Source organism: Pristiophorus japonicus, chromosome 13 (assembly GCF_044704955.1).
Source record: "Pristiophorus japonicus isolate sPriJap1 chromosome 13, sPriJap1.hap1, whole genome shotgun sequence".
In the NCBI taxonomy this organism is placed as follows: Eukaryota; Metazoa; Chordata; class Chondrichthyes; family Pristiophoridae; genus Pristiophorus; species Pristiophorus japonicus.
Window position 1 is genome coordinate 158,748,677 of NC_091989.1, and position 20,640 is coordinate 158,769,316.

The following is a 20,640-nucleotide window of genomic DNA, read 5'->3' on the forward strand; positions in this document are numbered from 1 at the left end:
TTAAGGGGATCAAGGGGTATGGAGAGAAAGCAGGAAAGGGGTACTGAGGGAATGATCAGCCATGATCTTATTAAATGGCGGTGCAGGCTCGAAGGGCCGAATGGCCTACTCCTGCACCTATTTTCTATGTTTCTCACTCGCACCAAGTTCCTGTTCATTCATCACCTTGTGCTCGCTGACCTATCTTGGCTCCTGGTCCAACGCCTCAGTTTTAAAATTCTTATCCTTGTGTTCAAATCCCTCCACGCCTTCGGCCCACCCTATCTCTGTAACCTCCTTCAGCTCTACAATTCTCAGAGCTCTGTTATTTCAAATCTGTATCCTCACTTCCTTCGCCCCACCATTGGCAGCCGTACCTTCAGCCATCTAGGTCGTAAGCTCTGAATTTCCCTCCCTAAACCTCTCTACCTATCCACCTGTATATCATCCTTTAAGGCGTTCATTAAAGTCTACCTCTTTCACCAAGCTTTTGGTCACATAGAATCATAGAATGGTTATAGCTCAGAAGGAGGCCATTTGGCCCGTCGAGCCTGTGCCGGCTCTCTGCAAGAGCACTTCAGCTAGTCCTACTCCCCCACCCTTTCCCCATAGTCCTGTAAAGAAATCTCATCAAGTACTTAATCAATTCCCTTTTGAAAGGCATGATTGAATCTGCCTCCACCATCTTTTCAGAATTCCAGATCCTAACCACTCACTTTGTAAAAAAGATTTTCCTCGTGTCGCCTTTGGTTCTTCTGCTAATCACCTTAAATCTGTGTCCTCTGGCTCTCGACCCTTATGCCAGTGGGAAAATCATGTCTTGACCGCTCATGATTTTGAACACCTCTGTCAAATCTCCTCTCAACCTTCTCTGCTCTAAGGAGAACAACCCCTAGTGTTTCCTTCTTTGGCTTGGTGGCGGAATTATTGTCTGATTACATAAGAACATAAGAAATAAGAGCAGGAGTAGGCCATTTCATAAGATCGTGGCTGATCTGATCATGGACTCAGCTCCACTTCCCTACCCACTCCCCATAACCCTTTATTCCCTTATCACTCAAAAATCTGTCTATCTCCGCCTTAAATATATTCAATGATCCAGCCTCCACAGTTCTCTGGCGCAGAGAATTCCACAGATATCCAACTCTCTGAGAGAAGAAATTCCTCCTCATCTCAGTTTTAAATGGGCGGCCCCTTATTCTGAGACTATGCCCCATTTTTTAGTTTTCCCCTTTGAGTGGAAATATCCTCTCTGCATCCACCTTGTCGAGCCCCCTCATTATCTTATATGTTTCGATAAGATCACCTCTCATTCTTCTGAACTCCAATGAGTATAGTCCCAACCTACTCAACCTCTCTTCATAAGTCAACCCCCTCATCTCCGGAATCAACCTTCTCTGAACAGTCGCCAATGCATGTCTATCCTTCCTTAAATAAGGAGACCAAAATTGTGCGCAGTACTCTAGGTGTGGCCTCACCAACCTGTAGATAGAGAGAAACCTGTACAGTTGTAGCAGGACTTCATGCTTTTATACTTCATCCCCCTTGCAATAAAAGCCAACATCCCATTTGCCTTCCTGATTACTTGTTGTACCTGCATATTAACATTTTGTGTTTCATGCACAAGGACCCCCAGGTCCCTCTGTACTGCTGCAGCACTTTGCAATTTTTCTCCATTTAAATTATAATCTTTTCTATTTTTTCTGCCAAAGCGGATAACCTCTCATTTTCCCACATTATACTCCATCTGCCAAATTTTTGCCCACTCACTTAGCCTGCCTATATCCATTTGCAGATAATTTGCTCTCCCACATTATGGGCCCAAGTTTCCACATGATTCGCACCTGATTTTTAGGAGCAACTGGTGGAGAACGGACTATTTTAGAAATCGCAATTCTCCACATTTTTTTTTCTGCAGTTCTAGTCAGGTAGAACAGTTCTAGTTTAGAACAGAATTTTTTCTTCAAAAGGGGGCGTGTCCGGCCACTGACGCCTGATTTGAAAGTTTCCACAGTGAAAATGTACTCCAAACTAAAGTAGAATGGAGCAAGTGAAGATTTTTGTAGAACTGAAAAAACCTGTTCTACACATTAAAAAATCAGGCGCAGGTTACAAATTAGGCGTCCAGAACGAGGTGGGGGGGAGGGGGGCGGAAGGGAACTCATTAAATTCGACAATAGATCCTTATTTATACTTCTACAAATATTATACAAATAAATCCAACCTGAATAAACATTTATAAGCCAAGAAAAGATTAAATAAACCATCTTCCTACCTGTGTGAAAGTGCTTCAGCCAGGGAGAATTCTGCAGCTGTTGGTGCCGCTGAGCGAGAGAGGGAGGGAGGGAGAGAGAGAAGGGGAGAGGAAGAGGGGGGAAGAGAGGGGGTTGGGGAACAGGAGCGGGTGTCGGGTCGGGGGGAGAGCGGGTGTCGGGTCGGGGGGGGGAGCGGGTGTCGGGTCGGGGGGGAGCGGGTCTCGGGGCGGGGGGAGAGCGGGTCTCAGGTCGGTGGGGGGGGAAGCGGGTTTCGGGTCGGGGAGCGGGTGTCGGGTCGGGTCTGGTCGGCGGGGGGGGGGGGTGGAGCGAGTGTCGGGTCTGGTCGGGCGGGGAGCAGGAGCTGGCCGTGGGAGGAGCCTCATTCACACAGCCCCAGTGAGGCCATTGGGCCAGGGCTAGGGGCTGCGTGCTTCGGGCCCCTCCCACACAGTTCGGTGCCTGGAGCTACTGCACTTGCGTGCCGACTGTAGCGCGCATGTGCAGAGGTCCCGGCACTGTTTTCAGCGCCGGGACCTGGCTCCGCCCCCCCCACAGCTCGTGCTGACTGCGCCAAGGGCCAGAGGACCTGTAAGTAGGTGCAGACTACCGAGGATTTTTTTAGGCGCCGTTTTAGGCGCGAAAAACGGGCGCCCAGCATGGAGGGGCGCCCGTTTTTTTTCTTGTGGAAACTTGGGCCCTATACTCGGTCCCTTCATCCAAGTCATTAATATAAATTGTAAATAGTTGAGGCCCCAGCACCGATCACCTGCTGGACCCAACTAGTTATTTGCCAACCGGAAAATAACCCATTTATCCCGACTCTGTTTTCTGTTAGTTAGCCAATCCTCTATCCATGCGAATATATTACCCCCAACTCCGTGAACTTTTATCTTGTGCAATAACCTTTTATGTGGCACCTTAGCGAATGCCTTCTGGAAATCCAAATACACCACATCCACTGGATCCCCCCTATTCACCCTGCTCATTACATCCTCAAAGAACTCCAGTAAATTTGTCAAACCTGATTTCCCTTTCATAAAACCATGTTGACTCTGCTTGATTGAATCATGCTTTTCCAAATGTCCTGCTACAGCTTCCTTAATTACGTTCCTGTGAAGCGTCCTGGGAAGTTTTACTACATTAAATGCACTGCATAAATGTAAGTTGATTGGTGTTTCGAATAATGCTACTATGCTATTTGTATCATAGAACATTGACCCTTAATGTGAGGATCTTTATAGATTAAAGAAATTAAATGTATCTAATTGAAGAACCTTTAATAGTGATTTATTTTCTCACAGATATATCGCCAGTAGCAGCCCCACTTGGCAGCAGCAGCTTGAGCTAAATAAGGTGTTTTTTCTGCCGCCAGAATCATTGAGACCCACCTAAAAGTGGATTTTTTGCCTGTGCCACCTTTATGGATGTAGCCATACCTTATAAACCAGCTTGTGCATTTGTCATTTTCTATCTGTTGCTCCTGTGTTGCGAAATATAAATAAGATAGATTCTATAGCACCGATAGCCTCGGGTAATATCAAATCAAAGTATTCTTGTAATGTAAACACATAATAAATGGGCGTAATTCAAAGATCCACGCACATAAAAAATAGATATCTGCCTGTGCTTTTGTGGTAGCACTATCACCTCTAAGTCAGAAGGTTGTGGGTTCAAGCCCCACTCCAGAGACTTATGCACAAAACTATAGGTTAACACTCTAATGCAGTACTGAGGGAATGCTGCACTGTCAGAGACTTTTGGATGAGATATTAAACCAAGGCCCCCTCTGACCTAAAAGATCCCATGGCACTATTTCAAAGAAGAGCAGGGGAGTTATCCCTGGTGTCCTGGCCAATATTTATCCCTCAATCAATGTCACTAAAACAGATTATCTGGTCATTATCACATTGCTGTTTGTGGGAGCTTGCTGTGTGCAAATTGGCTGCCGCATTTCTTACAATGCAACAGTGACAGCAACTTTAAAAAAAACTTCATTGCCTGTAAAGCACTTTAGGACGTCCTGAGGTCGTGAAAGGCGCGATATAAGTGCAAGTCTTTTTTCAACATTTCCATATGCCTGGTCTGTCACTTCCATTTGCAATGATATCTATAGACTATTTAACTACCATGTTACAGTAGTTTAGGCTTGATGAGCTTTGCACAGGAGAACTCTTTGTGCTGAAGTTTCAATGAAAAATAGTGCCTTTGTAGGGAGCCTTTACAAGTGCCAATTCTGGCTCCTCATCTCTCGCAATTAGTCCTCAAAATCTGGCATTTCAGTTCTACTTTTGCTTCTGTTTCTTACTCGCTGGTTTGTCCTATATACATTTCATGAGCATGGGGTGGGGCTCAAAATCTTGGAAAGGTATTTTCTTAGTGCAGTTGCCTCAATGGTAAATAAATCCGATACTGTATTCTAAAACCTAAATCTGTTGGTATCCACAGCCTGAGATGTATGTCAATTAATGGGAGCATTGATGGAAACTTTTATTTATTCATTGGCTGTGAAGCACTTTGGGATGTTCCTGAGGTTTCGAAAGGTACTATATAAATTCAAGTTCTGTCTATTTTTCTTAGTTGTATGTGGCCCTGAAGGCTCCATGGTATGCACCAAAGGGGTCTACAAAGATGAAAAGTTTGGATGCTTCCTCATTAAGGAGTTGAAATTAATTTTTTTTTTGCCTTTGCCCAGAATATTGAACTTAGAATTACCGTATTCATACTGCAGGAGTTAAGATTAGTATTATCATTTAAGAAGAGCAATCACAGCATTGCCTTAAAGGTCTGCAAATAGTATGTTGGCCTTTATTACAAGAGGATTTGAGTATGAGCAAAGACATCTTACTGCAGTTATATAGGGCCCTGGTGAGACCGCACCTGGAGTATCGTGTACAGTTTTGGTTTCCTTACCTAAGGAAGGATACATGTGCAACAAAGGTTCACCAGATTGATTCCTGGGATGAGAGGGCTGTCCTATGAGGAGAGATTGAGTAGAATGGGCCTATATTCTCTGGAGTTTAGAAGAATGAGAGGTGACCTCATTGAAACATACACAATTCTTACAGGGCTTGTATAGATGCAGGAAGGATGTTTCCTCTGGAGTCCAGAACCAGGATCACAGTCTTGGAATAAGGGGTCAATCATTTAGGATTGAGATGAGGAGAAATTTCTTCACTCAGAGGGTGGTGAATCTTTGGAATTCTCTACCTGAGAGGGCTGTGGAAGCTCAGTCATTGAGTATATTCAAGACAGAGATCGATAGATTTTTGAATATTAAAGGAATCAAGGGATATGGGGACAGTGCAGGAAAGTGGAATTGAGGTAGAAGATCAGCCATGATTTCATTGGGCTCGAGGGGTCGAATGGCCTACTCCTGCTCCTATAATGTTCTTATGTCTCTTGTGCACTGGCTTTGCTAACAGGAGTATTTGTAGTAATAACCAAAAATAAGTCATGGTTGCTTAAAACTGTGTTGAAATGAATAGGAAGAACAATTGACGTAATGACATTATAGCCTGTATGTTCTGAATGAATCATTTGGATAGTTTGATAGGTTCCACGACATGGCAGATAAACATCATATGGCTTACTTCAATATCTGGATTCTTTAATGAGGAGAATTTGAAATTGTGGTGAAATAATTACAGATGATACTGTTTCGATTACTAGAAAAAACATATCTTCCTGTGTATACTTTGAGATTGAAATAAAAGTCACCTTAAATTCTAGCAGGATTTATCAAAATCCTTTTTTCTTTCTGCGGTAATTATATCCATTTCTATTCCCTTTTTCTGGATGAGACGTTAAACCGAGGCCCTGTTTGCTCTCTCAAGTGGACGTAAAAGATCCCATGGCACTATTTTGAAGAAGAGCAGGGGAGTTATCCCAGGTGTCCTGACCAATATTTATCCCTCAATCAACATAACAAAAAAAAAACCCAGATTATCGGGTCATTATCACATTGCTGATTGTGGGAGATTGCTTGTGCACAAATTGGCTGCTGCTTTTCCTACATTACAACAGTGACTACACTCCAAAAAGTACTTCATTGCCTGTAAAGCGCTTTGAGACGTCTGGTGGTCGTGAAAGGCGCTATATAAATCCAAGTCTTTCTTGCTGCCTTTCCACTTCCAGGTTGGCTGCCTGCACCTGAGATGACGAGCCAGTTTGGCTCATGGAACTGTCTAGATTTTTGATCAATGTTGCTGTGTATACACTGAGCTAATGTTAGACAGAATGAATGAATAGATAGATAGATTCGTCACTCTTCCTCCACTCCCACTCAAACATTAGATTGCTTTATAATCGTGACGGATTTATATATTAGCTTGGTTCATGACAAACAAAATCAAATGTTGTAAATTAGAATTCAAATGGTAGAAAGGGCTAGGATGTGTACCTGGATCTTAATGGGATTTATTCCTTTTTATCCTTGGAGGTTGCTGATGCCTAAATTTTCAGAAGTACACTAAGGGTTTAAAAAAAAAATCACATGGACTAGTAACAGTATTTGAAACCAAATCCCTTGTTCAACCTATGCAAATCAATTATTCACATATTGCATTACTCTCTTTTTGTGCGTACCTTTTGAATGCGACCTAAACTAACTTTCTGGACTTGTATCAGCAATGTCAGTTAATAACTTAATGACATATTCCATTGCCAGGTTAAGATGAGTTGTTTGTCCCAAGGGTTTCAGTAGTTACTTTATGTTCTGCCATTGTAATTAACCAGAAGGATGTTTTCCAGAATGGATGTTGCCAAATTAAACTGTAGCTCAGTAAGGAATTTAAGTACATATATGTATGAGGCACTGCTGCTATGATGCTCTTCATTTGTGGATTGATTATTTATACGCCACAAACTTTGTTCCCTAGCCACTGACTCCATCCCTCTCCCCAACTTCTGTCTGAGGCTGAACCAGACTGTTCGCAACCTTGGTGTCATATTTGACCCTGAAATGAGCTTTCGACCACATATCCGCAGCATAACTAAGACCGCCTATTTCCACCTCCGTAACATTACCGTCTCCGCCCTTGCCTCAGCTCATCCACTGCTGAAGCCCTCAAACGTGCCTTTGTTACCTCTAGATTTGACTATCCAAAGCACTCCTGACTAACCTCCCACATTCTACCCTACGTAAACTAGAGGTGATCCAAAACTCGGCTGCCCATGTCCTAATTCGCACCAAGCCCTGCTCACCCATCACCTCTGTGCTTGCTGATCTACATTGACTCCCGATTAAGCAACATCTTGATTTCTAAATTATCATCCTTGTTTTCAAATCCCTCTATGGCTTCGCCCCTTCCTACCTCTGTAATCTCCAGCCCCACAACCCCCGAGATGTCTGCGTTCCTCTAATTCTGCCCTCTTGAGCATCCCTGATTATAATCGCTCAACTATTGGTGGCCGTGCCTTATGTTGTCTTGGCCCTAAGCTCTGGAATTACCTGCCTAAACTTCTCTGCCTCTCTACCTCACTTTCCTCCTTCAAGACACTCCTTAAAACCTACCTCTTTGAACAAGCTTTTGGTCACCTGCCCTAATTTCTCCTTGCAGTTGGATTCAAGTGAGTTTATGATGGGGAACAAAGAGATGGCAGACCAACTGAACCAATACTTCGGTTCTGTCTTCACGAAGGAAGATACAAATCACCTTCCGAAGGTACTAGGGGACAGAGGGTCTAGTAAGAAGGAGGAACTGAAGGATATCCTTATTAGGCAGGAAATTGTGTTCGGGAAATTGATGGGTTTGAAGGCCGATAAATCCCCGGGGCCTGATAGTCTGCATCCCAGAGTACTCAAGTAAGTGGCCCTAGGAATAGTGGATGCATTGGTGATCATTTTCCAACAGTCTATTGACTCTGGATCAGTTCCTATGGACTGGAGGGTAGCTAATGTAACACCACTTTTCAAAAAAGGAGGGAGAGAGAAAACGGGTAATTATAGATCGGTTAGCCTGATATCAGTAGTGGGGAAAATGTTGGAATCAATCATTAAGGATGAAATAGCAGCGCATTTGGAAAGCAGTGACAGGATCGGACCAAGTCAGCATGGATTTATGAAAGGGGAATCATGCTTGACGAATCTGCTGGAATTTTTTGAGGATGTAACTAGCAGAGTGGACAAGAGAGAACCAGTGGTGTGGTGTATTTGGACTTTCAAAGGGCATTTGACAAGGTCCCGCTCAAGAGATTGGTGTGCAAAATCAAAGCGCATGATATCGGTGGTAATGTACTGGCGTGGATAGAGAACTGGTTGGCAGACAGGAAGCAGAGGGTCGGAATAAACGGGTCCTTTTCAGAATGGCAGGCAGTGACTCGTGGAGTGCAGCAGGGCTCAGTGCTGGGACCCCAGCTCTTTACAATATACATGAAGGAATAGAGTGTAATATCTCCAAGTTTGCGGATGACACTAAACTGGGTGGCGTTGTGAGGAGGACGCTAAGAGGCTGCAGGGTGACTTGGACAGGTTTGGTGAGTGGGCAAATGCATGGCAGATGCAGTATAATGTGGATAAATGTGAGGTTATCCATTTTGGGGGCAACAACACGAAGACAAAATATTATCTGAATGGCGGCAGATTAGGAAAAGGGGAGGTGCAACGAGACCTGGGTGTCATGGTTCATCAGTCACTGAAAGTGGGCACGCAGGTACAGCAGGCGGTAAAGAAGGCAAAATGGTATGTTGGCCTTCATAGCTAGGGGATTTGAATATAGGAGCAGGGAGGTCTTACTGCAGTTGTACAGGGCCTTAGTGAGGCCTCACCTGGAATATTGTGTTCAGTTTTGGTCTCCTAGTCTGAGGAAGGACGTTCTTGCTATTGAGGGAGTGTAGCGAAGGTTTACCAGACTGATTCCCGGATGGCTGGGCTGTCATATGAGGAGAGACTGGATCAATTGGGCCTTTATTCACTGGAGTTTAGAAGGATGAGAGGGGATCTCATAGAAACGTATAAGATTCTGACGGGACGGGACAGGTTAGATGCGGGAAGAATGTTCCTGATGTTGGGGAAGTCCAGAACCAGGGGACATAGTCTTAGGATAAGGGGTAGGCAATTTAGGACTGAGATGAGAAGAAACTTCTTCACTCAGAGAGTTATTAATCTGTGGAATTCCCTACCGCAGAGAGTTGTTGATGCCAGTTCACTGGATATATTCAAGAGGGAGTTAGATATGGCCCTTACGGCTAAGGGGATCAAGGTGTATGGAGAGAAAGCAGGAAAGGGATACTGAAGTTGCATGTTCAGCCATGAACTCATTGAATGGCGGTGCAGGCTAGAAGGGCCGAATGGCCTACTCCTGCACTTATTTTCTATGTTCCTATGTTTTCTAAATGTTTTATCTCAATACTGTGAAACGCCTTGGAATGATTCACTACGTTAAAGGCACTATATAAATACAAGTTGTTATTGTTGTTGTAGTGACTTATAGTCAGAAACTATTGCTTTATCAATACCAAAGTTTTGTATAGTATAACTTCAGTTTCAGAACTTTCACAAGACCCATCACAGTCAGTAACAAAGCATCATATGGAGAAAATTGGGACATAAAGCCAAAGAAGCTTTTGAAAACAATTTAGTACAACTTCAGAATTATCTCGTGAAAATATATTATTTTGTATAGCTGCAACTTTATAGAATAAAGTTTATGAAAGTTCAGCAAAGATAAACTTAAGAAAGTAATGTTTGGTAAACATATAATTTGGAATGATGTACAGTAGTCCATTTATGAGTACAGACAAGGGAGTTTTCAGTTCAACGCTTGGTTCCTTTTACAAACTGTTAGTGTTACAAAATAGGTCCTCAAGCAAAAAGATTTTCAATGAAGGATTTTTAGTCTGGGATACATTCTAACCTCAAATGGGTGGTAAATCCGCATAATCACTTGAAAGTGAAGGCCATCTCAGTGTGACTCAACATGTGGTTCATATTATTGATGCTTCAAAAACACGTTGGTGAACTTATTCAGCAAATTTAGTGATAGGATATGTCGTGATGGATTGTTTCCACTCATCAGCGAGATGGTAACAGGATTGTGCAAGCTCAAGAATTCGAAGAACTGAAGGGGTGTTCGGAAAAAAATGTTACATAAGGGATGATTGGAATTATCTGTCCATAAATTATTTTAAAAGGGCGAGATAGTTAGGGAAATGGAAATTTCAATCTGGTACAGTAAAACTTGTTTTTGTTATGTCAGTGGAACAGTTTGGAGGGAGTTATATCCTTCCCCAAATTATGCAGTAATGGAAGCTGGAGATACTGGAGATACATTTTTTGATCAGCAAAGCTCACTGAGGAGTGCTTAATGAACATTCTTCTGTACACTGATCTTGGATTAGCTTTAAGTGTATGAATGAAACCACTAGAGGCGAAAGTAAAGGGACACAAATTAGAGAGAAACTCACACTCTGTAAATGAGAGTAGATGAACATTTTAGCCCATGTCTTTTTTACCATTTAACCATTCAATATATACAACATTGTCATTGATTTGCCAGATGCCAAGATGTGATTAACATAAAATAAAATGCACATAGACAAAAAATATTTCTCACTTTATAATTTTGGAATAAACAAAACGAGGATTTTATTTTGTACTTTCTGTTGGACAAATGTGACTTTAGAACATAAGAATTAGGTGCAGGAGTAGACCATTCGGCCCCTCGAGCCTGCTCCGCCATTCAATAAGATCATGGCTTATCTTAGAGGGAAGAAATTTCTCCTCATCTCAGTCCTAAATGGCCGACCCCTTATTCTGAGACTGTGATCCTTGGTTCTAGACTCTCCAGCCAGGGGAAACCGACCCTGCACCTACCCTGTCGAGCCCTGTAAGAATTTTGCATGTTTCAAGAGAAATAGGAGCAACTATAGGCCATAAGGCCCCTCGAGCTCGCTCCGCAAATGAGATCACCTCTCATTTTTCTAAACTCCAGAGAATATAGGCTTAGTCTACTCGATCTCTCCTCATGGGATAATCCCCCATCCCAGGAATCAATCTGGTGAACCTTCGTTGCACTCTATGGCAAGTATATCCTTCCTTAGGTAAGGAGACACAATACTCCAGATGTGGTCTCACAGAGCCCTATATAATTGCAGTAAGGCATCTTTACTCTTTGTACTCAAATCCTCTTCTAATAAAGGCCAACATACCATTTTATTACTTAATTGCTTGCTGTACCTGCACATTAACTTTCAGTGATTTGTATACAAGGACACTCGGGTCCCTCTGAACACCAACATTTCCCAATCTCTCACCACTTAAAACGATACTCTATGGATAATACAAAGTGGATAACTTCACATTTCTCCACATTATGGGCCCAAGTTTCCCCAGGAGTTGCTCCGTTTTTTTTTGAGCAACTAGATTTTTTTGGAGTATCTTAAAAATCGCAATTCTGCCCATTGAATTTGCTCCAGTGTAAGTGAGTTAGTTAGGTTTTTTTTTTAAGTTTCGTTTTTTTTTTAAAAGGGGGCGTTACCAGCCACTTATGCCTGTTTTGGCCATTTAAGCAAGTTTAGACAGCTGAAAGTTACTCCAAACTAACTTAGGCCAGCATATGTGGCCACTTGTGTCCGCACAGAAAAACCTTGCGATGAGCTAAGAAATCAGCGCAGGTAGTCAGAGATGGGAGATGGGGAAAGGGAAGTGAGAGGACCTTCCAAAGCACTAAACACCTTCACAACAACATTAAAGAAGCATAAATACATTTAAAGCACCAAGCACTAAACAAAGCATAAAAATAAAAATACAAGGAAGCTGAGAGGACCTGCACCTAGCACCAAGACTTACAAAGCACTAAACAAAGCATAAAAAGTAATAAGCAATTAATTAACAAATAAAAAATAGAAGGAACCCTGCACCTAAAGCACCAAGACCAAAGTAATAAGCAATCAATCAATCAATAAATAACAAATAAAAAAATAGAAGTCCTACCTTAGGGAACGCAGCAGGCCGCCGATGAGAGAGCCCATTCGGCCAGGGATAGGGGCGGCGTGTTTCGGGCCCTTTCCACACAGCCTGCACTAGCGCGCACGTGCAGAGGTCCTGGCACTGTTTTCAGTGCCCCCCACTGGCTCCGCCCCCCGAGGCCAAAGATGTCCTAAGGAGCGGGGAGAATTGGAAGGTAACTTTTCAGCGCTCTCGTTAGTCTAGAGAGTCGGCGCGAGGTGCGCCGTTTTTACGGGAGGTGGGGGTGGGGAGGTGGACTTGGGCCCTTTATTCCATTTGCCATGTTGTTGCCCACCCACTTAGCCTGTCTATATCCCCTTGAAGTCTTTTTGCATCCTCCTCACAACTTACATTCCCACTTAGCTTTATATCAGCAGTAAACTTGGATATATTACATTTGGTCCCCTCATCCAAATCATTGATATAGATTGTGAAAGCTGAGGCCCAAGCACTGATCCTGATGGTACCCTACCAGTTACAGTCTGCCTACCCAAAAATGACCCGTTTATTCCTACTTTCTGTTTTCTGTCCATTAACCAACACTCAATCCATACTAGTATATTACCCCCAATTCCATGAGCCCTAATTTTGTTTAATAACTTCTTGTGTGGCACCTTATCGAATGTCTTCTGAAAATCCAAATGCACCACATCCACTGCTATTCTGCTAGTTACTACCTCAAAAAACTCTTAACAGATTTGTCAAACATGATTTCTCTTTCATAAATCCGTTTTATTTTAGTTTTAGTTCCTAACTTGTCAAATAATATGCATAGTTTCTGAAACCTTTGACAGGAAGCCCTTCTGTGGCAAGATGCACACTTAATTTTTCTCTCAACATTCTCAACGCTTTTAGTTTGTTTGTATTATTGAACTTAACTCTTAATTAGAAATAAAGTCAGAGTTAACTTAAAAAAGATCAGTTGCGGTATTTACAACATGAAACTAAAAAAGCAAACTATATGCTGATGTTGAGCAAATATTGTGTTGAAATTCCCTTCTGGTTCTTCAGACTTAGAATTTCTTTGTGACTCAAATATAAAAGGAAGATAATCTTTAACTTGAACATTCCACAATATGGCACTATTTTTTCATTTTCTAAGGAAATTGTCAGCAAAAGACTGATAGAATTTACATTGTTGTTAAATGTAGGACAACCTTCACTTACAAGGTAATATTGAACTGCTCTTCAGAGCAGCTTTATAATGAGAGATTTATTTATTTTAATAAATTCAACAAGAAGTACTTTATATGCTCTACCTTGTGTTCTTTCAAGACCAGCTTTATTTAACAGCTAGGTTATACATGTTATCAAACGAGTGACTTATATCAGAGCACCATTGTATATTAAACTGTGAATTATATTTTTGTTTAAATTAGTTAAGTTAACAATGTGCCAGCCAACAAGCTGCTGATGCCGGAAGAAGCCAACCATTCATTTGGGAAGTCTACGTACTTTGAAATGTTTCAAACAAACTGTTGTTTAAAAAAAAAAATAACGATGGGCAGTTGATTTAGATTTTACAGATCTTTTAGTACCAGTGCTTTTTGAAATGTTATACTTTAATATCCTAGTTCTTGTTAAACAAGTGAGATTGTTTAGGACCACGAGTGATAATTTTGCTTCTTACATAGGAATAATGCAAGTTAATTGTGACTTGGGACAACAATATGGAAAATTAATACTTCAAAAAAAAAAAATCACCAGTCTTGTAAATTGGGACAGATAAAAAAAATAAATACAAGTAAAATATGAGTACAGGTTGAATCTCTCTTATCCGGCACCCTCGGGACCTGGTCTCTGCCGGATAAGGGATTTTGCTGGATGAGGGGAGATCACGTTAAATTGGATGGTACAGGTACTGAGCAAGGGGATATCTGGGCTGGCTGGCTTGGGGCTGGGAGTGCGGCAGAGAGATCATGGGGGAGGGGGGGGGGGGAGACGGGCGGCGGCAGGGGGCAGTGATTGCGGGAGTCAGCAGCGGGGAAGGACTTCAATTTGTTCATGTCGGAGTTCTGCGCATGCGTCACCCGGTGGCTGGGAATGGTTCTGGATGAGGGGTGGTTCCGGATAAGGGAGTTCGGGATAAGGGAGGTTGAACCTGTACTTTACTGAAATGCATACACAGTACCTTCAATCATCCCAGAGTACCTGAAGTTTGGTGTACATTCCAGAATGGGCTAGAACGTATTTTAGCATTAATACACGGTGTACATTTTTATCAGAAATATCAAAAAAACATTTAATAATGCAATACTATTTTGACCTGGGGCTTTTTTTTCAGATGGGAACAGCGAGTGCTTCCTAATGGAAGAGTATACTATGTGGATCACAACACCAAAACTACCACGTGGGAAAGACCTCTGCCCCCAGGGTAAGTTCAAGTCAACTAGCCAAAAATATTTTTGTGGAAAAAGGAAGAGTGCACTTAAGGAATTGTTTTATAGCAGAAATATTCTATCAAAGCCACTCCATTAATTACAGTGGAAACTTGATTGCCCACCATGATGGATCGAACTTGCCCTGGAAGATAATTGAAATTGGTGGGAAATTGAGGACCCCCCTCCCCGTCCACAACAGCTACATAGTTGGTTGCCGCTCTAAAATTTAAATGTTCTTCTTTCCTCCTAAATGCCTTAGTCCTTTCCCAGCCACAAGTTCCTCCATTCACCCCTCTCCCCAAACAACTGCGGAGGACCCAGCCACAATGGTGACGATTAAAGCCAATTTATGCTCACCTCCATTGATATCATTGGCAATCTCTGCCACGGTCAGTGCTAAGAGCCGCTGACTTTTAAACTCAATAGTTTTCCTGTTTAAATGCTAGCGTGTGCTGTTAAGTGGAGCATGTGTTAGGTGTAACACCAACTTGTTGCTTTACTGTCCTTTTAGCATTTTTCTAAGTTACGGGGTGAGCAGGCTTGCTATCCCTTGCTGTGCTTGGCATCAGCAGCGTTTGTGGCTGGATGTTTCAGTTCCGTGCTGGGTCCAGCGGCCAAGGTTTGAGAAGATTGCTTGGGGCCATTGTTGGAGCTTTACCCTGGCACATTAGCTGTTGCAACACCAGCTGATCTTGCCAGTGGAACAAAAAAGAAACATGGATAGTCCTAACTCCAGCTGCAGCTCAATCAGGCATTTGCTGTCCTCTCCTTATAGCCAGGTTCTGTAGCATGCAACACACCACAATAAACTCAGCGACCTGGTCAGGGTGGTACTGTAGGCTGCCATCAGAGTGGTCCATGCATCTGAAGCGCTGCTTTAGGACTCCAATTGTCTTCTTGACGATGTTCCGTGTCGCAATGTGGCTTTCGTTGTACAGTTTCTCTGCTTCAGTGACGGGATTACGCAGTGGGGTCATCAGCCAGCTGGCAAGGCCATATCCCTTATCACCCAGCATCCAACTGTGACCTTCTGGCTGATTGACAAACAGGTCAAGCATAGCACTCTCACGTAGGATGTGCGCATCATGGATGCTGGCAGGAAATGTAGCATTAACTGTCAGAATGAGTTGGCTGTGGTCAACAATAAGTTGCACGTTTAGGGAGTGGAATCCCTTTCTGTTACGTAACACCTCCGCGTTCTGTAAAGGCGCTTTCAGGGCGATGTGCGTGCAGTCGATTGCTCCCTGCACTTTGGGGAAGTTTGCTATTCTGGAGAAACCCAAAGCCCTCCCGGTCTGTGCCTCCCTGGACATAGGGAAGCTTATAAAGTTCATTCTGTGAGCGTAAAGGGCTTCAGACACCTGCCAAATGCAGCAGTGTGTGGCGTGCTGAGATATATGACAGATGTCGCCAGCTGAAGTCTGAAAGGATCCCAATGCGTAGAAGGCTAGTGCTGCAGGATAGTGCGGTTCTGATGGTGCTGGAAGACTGCAAATCCCCTTGATGAGCTCGCAAATCTCATCGATGACCTCCTTCTCGAAGCGCAACCTCCTAAGACACGTGTTTTTAGACAAGTTGAGGTAAGATTGCTTCATTGGCTGTATGCTCGCCTCCTCTGTCTGCTCTGTCTCTGTCTACGCATTACTCTGCCGCCTCTTCGATTGATCCTTTCAGAAACCAGCATGTGAGCAGTTGTGAGTAATGGCACAGAAAGCATAGGCCCCATCACTAGCAATAATTTTTTTCACTTGTTATAAATGCACTTTTCAGTTTTAAAAATGCCTAATATACTAAGCTACAGTTGTACAATGAAATCTAATTATAAATCTGAGTCGATCTATCTGTAAAATAGCCTTAAATAACTAACACATATCTCAGCTGCAGTTTTTTTGCTGCCACCTCCCTTCCTCCAAAATTCAAAATGGCGTCCGTAATGCCCATTTCGATGAGGAAGGCCCGGGAAAAGCAACTATTATCCAGCGATGTTCTCGGTGAGCGATCAGCCCGACGAAGTGCCGGCGATGTGCCGAAAATTGGGATGGACGATCACCTCAGCGATCAGTTCGGCAATGTGAGCCGAAACTTGGGGGTTTAATTTTATGTCAATGTTTCTGGCCTAGTTTCCACTTTTTGGTTAAAATGGGCGATAGAGGTCTGTTTTGAGTGCTATATGGGTGATGTGAAGTGTAAAGTCGAGCCCAATACTATTACTGATATTACAATAATCATTGCAATTCAGAATTTTCCCTGATCCTCAAAACTATTGTATTCTTTGGACTAGACTTTCAGCCCATTTTTGACGAGAAATGGAAACTACCGCCCGATTATTGCCCATTTATCATCGGCGGAACTTTCGCCATACAGGAATGAGCTGAATTGCCCGGCGTCACTCGTGCAAGACCCAGATTAAAATCTGACGTCGTCACTCGTGCAAGACCCAGATTACTGTTTATAATGGAAACTAACATCCAAATATTGCCCAGATTATTGCCGAGCGTTACTTTCGGCATGTCGACCATATACTGCCCAAATGATCGCCCGCCCAAAAAGACACTCAAGAAAAGCTGCACTCACCTGACCTTAACCCAGCAGTATGGACACCATTTTGTAAATTGGAGGAAGTTTAATAAAAGGCCGCTTCAAATTGATGGGCGCATTGAAATAATTTGTGAGTGATATTAAGGACATTTTAGAATCTTGCCAATCATCTAATCACATTGTGGTCAATTTTGAGTTTATATTGTGTTTGTTGAGGAGAACTTACAAATTTTGAAGACAGGTTAGGGCATTTATAGTGATGGGACCTGTAATTTTTCAGCCAGTATTGATGACTACTCACATGCTGCAGAATAGAGATGGGAGAAGGTTCATTGAAGAGCATTATGTGCCCAATAAAAGAGGTGACAGCCTGCTGAGGAGGATGAAACCTTAACACCCAATGCATTTACAGGGATAAGCGATCATACCTGGATTTGTCCGATAACATGTGCGTTAGAAGGCTGCGCTTCCGAAAGGAGGTCATCAGTGAGATATGCCAGCTCATTAAGGGAGATCTGCAGCCTACCAGCACCATCAGGACCGCGTTGCCTGTTGAGGTTAAGGTTATTGCGGCATTTTCCTTCTATGCATCAGGCTCCTTTCAGGCCTCAGCTGGTGACATTTGCAGTATCTCTCAGCACGCCATATATTGCTGCATTCGACAGGTGACTGAAGCCTTTTACGCACGCAGGATGGACTTTATAAACTTCCCTATGACCAGAGAGGCACAGAGTGAGAGGGCTCTGGGGTTCTCGAGAATAGCAAACCTCCCCAAGGTGCAGGGAGCAGTAGACTGTACGCACATTGCCCTGCAAGCACCTTTACAGGATGCAGAGGTTTACCGTAACCGAAAGGGATTTCACTCCCTGAATGTGCAGCTCATTGTCAACCACAAGCAAATAATCATGGCAGTAAATGCAAATTTTCCGGGGAGCATCCATGATGCGCACATCTTGCGTGAGAGCGCTGTCTCTGACCTGTTTAAGAGTCAGCTACAGGGTCATGGTTGAATGTTGGGGGATAAAGGATATGGCCTTGTCAGCTGGTTCATGACCCCCCCCTGCAAAAGACTCAGACGAAAACCATATAGCCACGCTCAAGACAATTGGAGTACTGAAGCAGCGCTTCAGATGCCTGGACCACTCAGGAGGCAACCTATAATACCACCCTGAGCAAGTCGCTGAGTTCATCGTGGTGTACTGCATGTTGCATAACCTAGCTATCAGGAGAGGACAACAGTTGCCAGATGGGACAGCCGGTCCACCTCAGGAGAGAGGGGAAGCGGAAGCGGAAGAGGAGGAGGAGGACGAGGACCTCGGGAGGACAGTCAGCCTGGCGATGAACCCATGCCCCCACACCCAATTCCCACCTTCCCCCCCCCCCCCCCCCCACACACCACTGGGAAAATCCCGTGGTAGTTACGCAGCTGCAAGACTATTGCGTCAGCAGCTCATAAATGAACGCTTTGTGTGAAGTTACGTTGGTGACAGTTACAGTTGCATTACGTTTCATCCTTGCCTGGCCTGACCTGGCCATTGTTTGCAACCCTTGTATTGCTGTTTAACCGTATGTTATTAGAAGATACTGCACAACAATTGTGAAGTTCAATAAAACATTTTAATAATTTAACAATTGGTGTAAAAAAAAAGTTGAACAAACTATAACACCCATCTCCCCTCCACCCCCCCCCCCCCCCCCGCCCCCACTCAACAATCAACAAAATTTTTCACCCAACAATAAATTTTCAATAATGATAACAGTACAAAAACACCCTCCCACCACCCCCAACATTTAAAGCACCCCCTACCTGCGGCCACGCTTCCCTCCTCTACCTCTACCCCCTCCCCCCCCCCCCCCCAATCATAAATTCCCTTTCCCACTTACGCTCCCCTTTCTAGTAACGGGGCCAAGTCATCCTGCATCACGGCACCTCGATTGCTGCTACTGTCGGGGGTGACGTTGGCAGATTCAATTCAGGGGGCCCAGGAGAAGACGTTTCCAAAGAAACGTCTTCTGAGTCGGAAGCAACTGCTTTCCCCTGACTTGCATCTGTCGACATTGTTGGTGGTACGGCACCTTGGGGTGCAGTGCCATATCCCGAGACCACCGCCTGCCACATGACATTGACGGAGTTCGCCGCATTGCCGCAACCATCTGCCCCATTTCCTCCGAGATTCGCGCAGATAGTGTGGCAATGTTGCCAGTCAACCCACCAATCGTTTGAAGGAGCTCTCGACCAATGTCAACGCTCGTCCTCAACAGAGCCACCATGTCCTGGTTCACATCTGCCTGTCGCTGCTCGTGCCTACCTCGCCGACCCAACCTCAGCGGGCTTGGCCTGGGCACTGGACCACTCAGAGTGCCTTGCTGCAAGCCGCTTGGCCCTGCTACTTCATCCATTGAGGGTGACGTGGCCGCAGGTACTGCAGATTCCTCAACCAGCTCATCATCCTCCTCAGTTGTATCTTCTTCTCCCGTGATTAGCGTGACCTGCAGCAATTGGGGTGATGCTCCAGGGGCCTCCCGTCGCGCCGGAGGAGCTGGAAAACATAATTGAGGTTAGTAGAAGAGAAGGGGAGACATGGGAATGATTGTGCTGTGCAGGCATATGTATGAGGAGCAACACTATTGCAATAAATATGAACTAGAGATGTTACATATAATTAACATGAGAGTACAGAAATTGCATTCATAACATTACATCATTCATATATTATAATCAAATGGCATTAAATTACTTTAAATTGCCACTGGTTTACACATTACTCACGTGGCGCAGCAATGGGATCTGCACCACCACAGGTGGAAGAATAATTATGCGTCCCTACAAGGGCTGAGGCACGCTCCTCCAGATCGGTTAATCTATAAAAGTCAGCAGGCCCTCCTCCGGTCTGCCTGCGCTCCGCCTGATTCTTCGATAACTTCTTCTGCGAACATGACAAGAGCATAAGCTAATTGCCTCGGTACTAGACTCCCAAAGCAAGTGCTCTACTCGGACCTCCTTCACAGCAAATGAGCCAAAGATGGGCAGCGGAAACGTTCCAAGGACACCCTCAAAGCCTCCCTTATAAAGTGCAACATCCCCACTGATACCTGGGAGTCCCTGGCCAAAGACCGCCTTAAGTGGAGGAAGTGCATCTGGGAGGGCGCTGAGCACCTTGAGTCTCATCGCCGAGAGCATGCAGAAAACAAGTGCAGGCAGCGGAAAGAGCATGCGGCAAACCAGACCCACCCACCCCTTCCCTCAACGACTAACTGTCCCACCTCTGACAGAGACTGTGGTTCTCGTATTGGACTGTACAGCCACCTAAGAACTCATGTTAAGAGTGGAATAAGTCTTCCTCGATTCCGAGGGACTGCCTGTGATGATGATGCTGATTACGGAAACACACAAATATTGTACTCTACAATTAGTCAATCGCACTTGTTATTCATCATTAACGTTAACATTATATGTTAATACGGTTTGTATGCAATTGATGCATGGTTATAAGACCTACGTTCAGAGAAGAAATTTAATAAGATTGTGGTTAGGAACTAC

General features: G+C 43.9%; 1 protein-coding gene across 6 annotated transcripts in view; it reads left to right on the forward strand.

Moving 5' to 3' along the window:
- The window catches only part of wwp2 (WW domain containing E3 ubiquitin protein ligase 2), a 247,327-nt gene that overhangs the window by 158,889 nt on the left and 67,798 nt on the right, over window positions 1-20,640 (forward strand). For all 6 annotated transcript variants that reach the window (XM_070898209.1, XM_070898214.1, XM_070898210.1 and 3 more), the window contains one exon: window positions 14,465-14,554. In XM_070898209.1, the coding sequence (XP_070754310.1) occupies window positions 14,465-14,554 (90 nt within the window). The remainder of the gene's footprint in view (window positions 1-14,464; window positions 14,555-20,640) is intronic.